The sequence below is a fragment of the Cydia fagiglandana genome, chromosome 4, assembly GCF_963556715.1.
Source record: "Cydia fagiglandana chromosome 4, ilCydFagi1.1, whole genome shotgun sequence".
NCBI lineage: Eukaryota > Metazoa > Arthropoda > Insecta > Lepidoptera > Tortricidae > Cydia > Cydia fagiglandana.
Window position 1 is genome coordinate 20,181,112 of NC_085935.1, and position 9,332 is coordinate 20,190,443.

Here is a 9,332-nt window from a genome sequence, read left to right on the forward strand (position 1 = left end):
AATCAACAAATATTAATCGAGTTATTAGTAGTTATACAGAATGGCGCCTTTGGATCAGCCAGCATGGGAAAATCGGAAACTATAAGACATACTACGACGATCCATCGAACCGAATCCGAATCGATCTTAGGAACCATGTCATCGATTTTAGTCACAACAACCATCGATCGATCAAACATCAAATCGATCGTTCGATTAGTCGAACAAACTGCATGCTTACACTTAAATAAAATGTGTACTCAGCTCGGGAATCGAACCCGGACGTTTTGAAAAATAAATCTTTCTATTTAGATATCGATTGTGTAGGTCTTAAGCAGTTACTATGAAACATGATGTTTCAAATAAATAAAATGCATTATTTTCATATCCTTTAATTTTTTTAATTTAATTTCGAAATGACCACCATATTTTTCAATACGATATATAACTCGTTGCTTTAGGCGGAGTATGTCACTTTCTTAGGTCACTTTCGAGCAAGGTCAGGTTCTGAGGACGTGACATTCAGAGGACGTCACATTCTGTGTTTGTCACTTATTTCAGAATATCCAGCTTCGCCTAATCTTCAATTGATAAAGAATATGGGTTAGGTACAAAATTGAAATAAAATTGTACACAACAATGTGATAACTGCGTTAAAGGTCACCTTTATACTCACCAATGTAATTAAGCGAAGATTTTATAAAATAGTGTCAATACATATTCAATAGCGTCAACATGTTACAGTTCTTATTTTTATGTGTTATTTTATCTGTGGGTAAGTTAATTAAAAGTAAAATATAATTGTCAGGCTCACATGCACCACTTGAGAAATTGTTTATATTTTACTCCGTACCTATACTCTGTATCTTTAGGTATTCAAATAAAAGTAAACAAACAATTTGTATATTTTCGGGTAGTTATATAACCACGGATTTAGAATTAATAATCCGGATTGTGTACACTGGCCAAAAAGTGTGTCCACATGAGAGGTTAAACCTGAGCCCTGCATCTCTTTCTAATTAGGGTGACCATAAGTCACATGAATGTGGGATATTAGCATAAGATGGATTATATAGTTTGGCCAGGTTCTTTTCTCATTCGCACATAATCAGAGAGAATAATACTGTATTTTCCCTATGCTAGTATAATTGCCCCAGAAAAGAGATGGATAGTCATTTTCCCTTCTGTAAAACGCTTCACACAACCTTACTTAATTTAGTCGTTATAAAAGCTTTTAGTCGTTATAAAATCTATTACAGATGGGATGAGCGTATTGGATCGCGATCAATGCGATCATGGTCGATTGTGAGGAAGGTGGTCCGCCGTACGTCCATCAAAGACACAGCTATAAGAGAGAGCGAGACAGATATCCAGGGTCGGGTAAAACGTTGTAGTTGCACTAGGTAACTAGGTAATTCGCAAATCGTATCGATCAAAAACACTGCCATCGGTCGTGTTTTAATTAATCACCACTCATTGCGAATTTAATTCCTACTTTTAACACTTGTTTCGCAAATAACTTTGTAGTTATTATTACTATGCCGACTGGTTATGGATACTAGTCATGTTGTCAAGCCCTAGCGTTGCGTAACAATTTATGTTTTTACACGAAATTATCTTGATTATTGACTAAAATGATAAAATATTAGCACACAACGAAATAAAAACTTACATTTAACCGTGTAAACCGGCATCTTACACTATTTATGCTCTTCATAATTTAACAAAATACCTATCACTATCAATATCATACTCATGGTGTGTTAATATACGTGATGACTTCCCTTTTGCATACTTTAGCTATTCTTTAAGCGTAAGCGTCATCGTAGATCTGTAATTGCAACAAAATTTTCAAATTTGCCGCCGTTGTATACGGACGGAAATATGTGTTCAACCTATATAGAATCGATTACATATATATAAATAGTTAGAATTAACGTTTAATTAATTAAATATTATGTATAAATATGAGTCTGTAATGTCTAAGGACTTTGGATTTAATTTTTGGCAATTATTAGCTCTCATTACGTGAACCGAATAATTAAACATGCCGAAATAAGTATAGTTATCTTTATTTATTTATTAGTATACTATTTAGGTACCTAAACTTATTTTTACATTAAGTACGTAATAATAATTCTGTAAGACCGATCTAAATCGTACCGACATCATGGTCACCCTAATGAGTTTGACAATGTATTCTTGTATTTTTATCGTAACATTGAATAATTGTGACCAACCTGTAAAAGATATTCCACAATCAGCGTAGCTTTCACTTCTAGAACCCCACACACAACATGTTTTAACCATTTTTTAAAATATTTTATGAATAAATGCTAAGCGGCGCCATTTACGTATTTTGTAAATACACGAAAAATACGTCATCAAGTTGGGGATACCAATTAAAATTCAAGTTACTACAATTTCTACCATATTCAATTTACTGTTTTTTTTTGTTGTACACATGCTTGGCTTAATCAGTTAATAATATTAACATCATAATAATTAACAAATTACTTAAAAGATATCAGAACTGTAATCGGAATATAGCATTAAAATATTATAAGAAGATAATGAATTTCAGTAGTATATTGATATAATTTCTACCACAATGGTATCTTTTTAACATTGGCAACATGTGCGAGTGAGACACAGGGCTCGGGTTTTCTATCTCATGTGGACCGTTTTCTCTAGTCTGGTACGAACAACTTTCTGTCTCGGTGATAAGGTTCAAATTAGTGTGGCAAAAAAAGTGACAAATCGCTCCAGTTTAAACAATATAACTTCATGGTTATAACATATACTGATTAACCAACCAAATACAAAACCACCTCGATCTGTCACTGAACGACCTGACTTCAACTTTTTTTTGATCATGTAGTCCTCAAATGGTTTAAGAAGCCATTTGAGGGTAAATTTAGTTTACTCTTTTTTTTAAAACCTAAAGATACAATAGGTACATAGTACTCGTGCTGTCTTGCTCTCTACCAGTGATATTGTCCGGGTTCTTAAGTCATTAATGTGTTAATGTTTATATTTGTCAGTAACTAATAGTTTATTTTTAAAAGGGTCCTTAAAAGGGTCCTCTAAAAAAGGTCCTTATACTTCACGTGCAAAACGATTTTTTTTTTCCAGAATTTCATATTGGTGCAAAGTATGTAGGGCCAATTTACGGTAGGTAAATACTTTTAAATGAAATAATTAATACTTAAATAAATTACTTTCCAGGCCAGCATCATGTGGCTGCAGTCCTTGATCCTGGCTACGAGTTCGTGCAAGAAGCGGATGCATGGCTGCGTCTGCACATGGTGCCCGCTGTATGGTCGGATGCTCGACTTCGCTGTCAACTCGAAGGTAACACCACAGAAGAAATAATAGTACTACCGTACAGAAAGGACACTTCCTACAAACCCGAAGTTTGACAGCGGTTCAGGGTCGAATCATGCTATCCCTTTCTAATATATGACACTATCCCTTTCGGCTATTTAGGGTTGTCAAAATTAAAAGTGATTATCTTATCTGTGGTCGTGCAAGCAAAAGGAAGTCAAGTGCTAACCCTAATAATTGAAGGGATGTTTACAAAAACAGCATAACTGCTTAGAGCGGTTGACACTTTTTTAAGAACATTGTTAATTGTTTCAGGTGTCAACCAGTGTAGTCAGTTATGTTGTTATTGTAAACATCCCTTCAATTGCTCGGAGCAATGCTGAGCCGAACGGAGCCGAGTTCGACCGACGTCAGGAGTGTCTCCCCACTGGTAACACCTCAACATTACACAGTAAGTATTATACGACTCCCTGAATTCCGGCAGCCAGAATCTAAGGTGCATTGGGGTAACTTCGAAAATGGGATGATTTTGTAAATCACTAACAGGTAGGTACCTAGGTACGCAATTACATTTTATTATTGCTACAGCAGAAAATGCATTTATTTTAGTAGATAAGTGTTTGTTATTTGTTTAAAGATAAATTAAATAAATATTATGTATTATGTATGTATGTATGTATTTATTTACTTTATTGTTTGACGACCGGTCTGGCCTAGTGGGTAGAGACCCTGCCTATGAAGCCGATGGTCCCGGGTTCGAATCCTGGTAAGGGCATTTATTTGTATTATGATACAGATATTTGTTCCTGAGTCATGGTTGTTTTCTATGTATTTAAGTATTTATATATTATATATATCGTTGTCTGAGTACCCACAACACAAGCCTTCTTGAGCTTACCGTGGGGCTTAGTCAATTTGTGTAAAAATGTCCTATAATATTTATTATTTATTTATTTATTTATTTATTGTACATAGAAATATAAACACGAGAAGCACAGTTACAGAGTCAATTAAATACAACAAAGGCGAACTTATCCCTGAATGGGATCTCTTCCAGTTAACCTTTGAGGAAATGAGTAGGAGCTATGAATATGGGTAGGAATGAATATTAATTTTACAAAAGATGGAACTCGAAAAAAAGACACATTACAATACCTACGCTGTATTGCACACCTAACACTGTTTACATTACAATACATGTACAGAATCAAGTTACAGACAATTGGGTAGAGGTAACAACGGGCGGTCTTATCGCTTAAGAGCAATCTCTTCCAGACAACCTTTGAGTAGAGGAGACAATGAAATAAGAATATGTAATAGGTGGTGCAAAGAAAAACAAAGACACTTTCACAACTCAGGAATTCCTAACAAAGGATTTCTCTGAAACCAAATTATTTTTTTCAGGTGGTGTCCTCGCCTCTCCCTCGACCGATGCTATAACTCGAGCCATGTTAACTCAAATGATACGTCATAAGGTGACGTCACGGAATGTGTTTACAGGGATACACGCTCTCAACTTTGATCTTGACTTTACTTCGCTGGATGGTAAGTGAATACGAAGGGTTAAGCACAATTTTATGTTATTTTTCTGCATGTAAAGATGAGGTACATTTTAAAGCATAAATTGTGAACAATGTAAATTTATAATCATTGAGTTTCAGCTTGTTATATATGATTAGATAAGGGGGTAAGAGAAACACTTGTATGGAATGGAATCCTCATACTGTTTATCCTACCCCGAGCAAAAAGAACTGTGTTACTCTTACTCCACACTACCTTACTATCAATAGTAGTTTTCAATGCTATTCTCTCCAGCTAGTTTTATTAAATTTGGAACAAACTCATTCCTTACAGGAGTGCCTTTATCAAAGATCAATCTCGACTGGGCTCCGAATGAACCTGATGATGATAATGAAGAGGAGCAGAAATGTGTAGTCCTCAACGGAGCCGGTCAAGTGGCTGATGTCAGCTGTAACGACAAACATCCATACTTCTGCAAAAAAGAAAGTAGCGTTATGAATACCACCTCTGATTGCCCTACCACTGATATAGGTAAGTTTTCCATTTTATTAGGGTCGGTTGCACCAAACTTTTCGTATCGTTAAAGAGTTCGCTAATTTTTTATGTATGAAAGGTTTCATAGTAAAGCGCCGGGGCGCACCGGCTGACGTTGATCAGTCTGTCAAATGTGATTGGTGCAACTGGCTCTTAGTCAGGTAGACGGGGTAAGCCCCAATGTCCTTTGTTTAGGACAACATAATTACTGATGTACAAGTCAAGTGCCCGATGTCTAATAAAATTCTACGGAGTCTAATTCTAGGATGTCACTTATATATGATCCCTAACTCTAAATATAACTAATAAAATAAAATAAATACTTATAAAGACCTTTGCGACATGGTACTGAAGATGCTGGAAGCTGGCTGGGTGGATTGTTGGACTAATGCGTTAAGCAGGACGTTGCCAGTTCTTAAGTCTCCTAACTCTCCTAAGGCATCCCTGAGTATCACTTACAGATCTTTAAAGTGACTCAGAACGCCGGAACTTAAAGCCGAAAGAAACTCTATATTCCGCACCGAAACTGTATTTTTCTACGTTACCTTATCATATCATCTTCTTCTTCTAAGTCGATCCCTCACTGCTGAGGATCGTGATTCTGCTTGCAAATTTTTCCTATGGCAGCTCTCCACTTCTCCCTGTCAGTTGCTTTGTGGATAGCGTTGCTTAGCGTGATGTCCATCTGGGCGGATATTTGGTCACACCTTATCATTCAATTATTTTGGCAGGGTACAAATACGAGCCACTCACCGGCAGCTGCTACAAGTTCCACCGTTTCGCCCAGCGCTGGAACCGCGCGGCCAGAGTCTGCCACGCTGAAGGAGGACATCTGGCCATCATCAACAGCAAAATTGAAGCTAAAGTACTTAAACATATCTTCGAGAAGAACCCTGTTGAAACTATTGTCGAGGCAAAACATGCTGACGTCGCTTTGATTGGCGTTTGGAAATGGGAGGATGGTGATGGCGAGTGGAGTACCATATTTGGTAAGGATTAATTTAATTTATATTTCGAATGGTGCGTTGACATAAAGTGAGTGCGTGCTTCATTTCATACAAAAATCATGTGATTTTTAAGATTATGAAAATTATCAACGACGTCATATGCAGGATGTTATTGACCGATCCTGTTGACTGTTCTTTTTACGTGTCAGCTCGAAGTGTATGCGCGCACTCTAGGATATGAGAACACCTCATTGATGCCCGGTGGTTTGATCATAAGGTAGAGTAAAGCAGCATAGCATAAAGCTTGTCTTTACTGATATATTTTAAGGAATTATACATACGCCTACTGTAATTTTGTTCGTACTGATTTAATCCAATCGTAACCAATGTGCTGAGCATTATGGCTCCTCTACACGATGGGCCAGCGCCGGCCACTCCAAGGGACGCATTTATGCGTTAGAGGGAGCAAGTGATATTGCTATCTCATTCTACCGCATGGCTGCGTCTGTTGGAGTGGCCGGCGTTGGCCCATCGTGTAGAGGAGTCATTAAATATTGATTTTGACCAGGTGAAACGCTGGAAAAAGCCGGATTCGCACAGTGGAGTGAGCCGCTCGACCGCCATTCAACCTACGGCGCCATACAGCGCAGTGGCTTGCTGGACGCCGTGAAGAAGTATGTTAGAGACCCGTTCATTTGCGAAATTAAGCTGTAAATGACTGTTTCGGAAAAAAAAATGCCTGTCTGGAAGATTTTTTTTGTGATATATTTTTGAGGACAGTCACAAATCGACCTAGCCCCAAACAAAGACTAAACAAACCTTTAGCTATGGGTATTATGCGACCATAATAGTAGAACATAGTTTAATATCCATAAATCAGGAACAATCGCGATAAACGCGCAAATAAAATAAATGCCCTTACCGTGATTCGAACCCGGGACCTCCAGCTTCAGAGACAGGGTCACTACCGGCACAATTTAACACTGGGTTAGCAGTTAACCCCGGGATAGTGGCTAACCCTGGCTGGCGCAAGTGGCAAGGGTACACAGACCAATTAGTGTACAACGCTGAAACTCAAAAGGTTCTCGTAGTAAAGTTGTAGTAATAAACTCTTTATTTTACAAAAATACATATTAAAGATATAATCAAATTAGTAAGAAGTACAAATGCGAACTTATTCCTTTGAGGGATCTCTTCCAGTTAACCTTAAAGCAATGTTTATACCTAGGTATTTTAAGTTCTTTTCCTCCGAGATTCTTGAAAAGATTCTCAGCCAATTTACAACCATAAATCACATATAAAAACCCTTAATATCAAAATTGTTCAAAATACATTCCATTCATAATTATTGCCCGCAGCTTCCTAATGGCTACACTTACGCTACCTACCAATTAGTCGGATAACAGCAGTGATTTAAGCGGTTTTGAATTAATTGTGGCGAAATAAAACAAGTAGGCTTATCAAGATGCTTGGAAATCCTTTATCTTCTGTGTACGGGTTAAATCTTAAATAAAATTGTTACAGATGTAGTGCATAATTATTTTCCATCGTATTTTCACGGCAATATACAAACGTGTCTTGCTATTTCAGTCAGTCTCGATATAAAATGTACTGAGGTTGACTGAAATAGCATGACAAATACGAAGGTTCCCGAGACAATACAATGGAAAACAATTATGCACCACTACAGATCTATACACATTCTGCCGTATTCGAACTTCAAGATATTCACAAGAGACGACACGTACTAGATCCATTCTAGATACGTTATAGTTTAGATATCAACTAGTTCTCTTTTGCAGCGCAATTCGGGCAACCAATGTCACTTTTACGTTAGATAGAGTAAGATATCCATTAGATGTGTATTGTATCTCTAAGTCATATCCTGTGGAAATCGTTCAAGAGTATCTTCAGAATCGCGCAAATGTCAAATTTGACAGGTTAGATCTTAAACATATCGTTATCGTATCTTGGTGATGTCTAAAAGATATCTAATAGATGTCTATTTCAAAATCCGAATCGGGCCCATTGCAGTCTGTCTGCAACGGTGCGTACGGACAAAGTCTTGCTAGTTGCGACGTTGGTTACTAGGTGGCGTTAGTAGTAGTTCGATGGGCCGATTTTGTTTTCGATTTTTTTTCGTCCGATTTTGATAAATTTGAAGAGCTTCTCAACCGGTTAAACCATAAACTCAAATTGTGTAATTGTCAAATTGTACTGGTACCTAACCATGGTAATTCCAAATCCGGTTAAACCCGGGTTAGTTGGATGGTGCAAGTAGCCGTTAGTGTTACTAGATATTCGTATACTAAATTGACAATTTAAATTGTACAAAGTACCAAGCTAAAACATGAAACCAGGTGTAAAACTATCCAAACGACTTAAATATTTATTTAAAATCGAGTAAGTAGCAAAACAGCGGTCCTTTAAAGTAATTTACGACTGTCCTGTATCCCTAACTGTCATAACCCTTACAAGTCTGTACATTTCATTCGAATATGAACTTTATAAATTAAACGATAGAGTTCAATATGCGTTGATATAGAACACATAGATACGAGGTTTGGTAAGTATGTGAATTAATGTGTGACATGTGCATGTGCGCCATTACGGCACCCTTTTAAGTTTATATTTTGAGTTTGTGTAAAAAATGTTTGTTGTTATTAATAGCTTTTAATATGTAGTTTTAGATTATACGTGTCGTAATATTCTTCATTCCTCAAATTTTATAAAGTAATTGATAGATTATAATTTTGATTTAAAATGGCGGGCGTACACATAACGAATTGATAAGATACGAGTATATTAATAAGATATATAGATAGGTAAACAGACGATATCATCACCTCAAAAAAAGCGACATCGAGCTCTCGCGATTGGCTCGATAAAAAAATCAAAAAAATAAATAAAGCACTCGTTACATTGATTCGAATTTAATTATTTTGTATGCTTCGTTAACATTACAAATAAATCTACATATTACTACCAAAACTCTTTTGTTAAAAGTTTAGCTAATAGAAAACA

At 36.6% G+C, this 9,332-nt stretch overlaps 2 protein-coding genes across 2 annotated transcripts; both read left to right on the forward strand.

The window, feature by feature from the left end:
• The first annotated feature begins 701 nt into the window (after nt 1–701).
• LOC134663980 (hemolymph lipopolysaccharide-binding protein-like) lies at nt 702–5,573 on the forward strand. Its single transcript, XM_063520537.1, has 5 exons — nt 702–754; nt 3,208–3,333; nt 4,711–4,851; nt 5,161–5,358; nt 5,557–5,573. The coding sequence occupies exons 1-5, from the start codon at nt 715–717 to the stop codon at nt 5,571–5,573; spliced, it is 522 nt and encodes a 173-aa protein (XP_063376607.1). The 5' UTR covers nt 702–714.
• Nucleotides 5,574–5,703: 130 nt separating this feature from the next.
• Nucleotides 5,704–7,032, forward strand: LOC134663981 (hemolymph lipopolysaccharide-binding protein-like). The gene is made up of 3 exons (XM_063520538.1): nt 5,704–5,809; nt 6,093–6,350; nt 6,877–7,032. Exons 1-3 carry the CDS (start codon nt 5,704–5,706, stop codon nt 7,020–7,022), a joined length of 510 nt encoding a protein of 169 aa, XP_063376608.1. The 3' UTR covers nt 7,023–7,032.
• Nucleotides 7,033–9,332: the final 2,300 nt, after the last annotated feature.

What these genes read in the sequence shown, in the direction of transcription:
- LOC134663981 (XM_063520538.1), top strand. Translation starts at nt 5,704, where the DNA reads ATGGTACTGAAGATGCTGGAAGCTGGCTGGGTGGATTGTTGGACTAAT. An exon ending in CTCTCCTAAGGCATCCCTGA is followed by an intron (nt 5,810 to 6,092) that starts GTATCACTTACA and finishes TTATTTTGGCAG; the next exon opens with GGTACAAATACGAGCCACTC. An exon ending in CGAGTGGAGTACCATATTTG is followed by an intron (nt 6,351 to 6,876) that starts GTAAGGATTAAT and finishes GATTTTGACCAG; the next exon opens with GTGAAACGCTGGAAAAAGCC.
- LOC134663980 (XM_063520537.1), top strand. Translation starts at nt 715, where the DNA reads ATGTTACAGTTCTTATTTTTATGTGTTATTTTATCTGTGG. An exon ending in ACTTCGCTGTCAACTCGAAG is followed by an intron (nt 3,334 to 4,710) that starts GTAACACCACAG and finishes TATTTTTTTCAG; the next exon opens with GTGGTGTCCTCGCCTCTCCC. An exon ending in TGACTTTACTTCGCTGGATG is followed by an intron (nt 4,852 to 5,160) that starts GTAAGTGAATAC and finishes CATTCCTTACAG; the next exon opens with GAGTGCCTTTATCAAAGATC.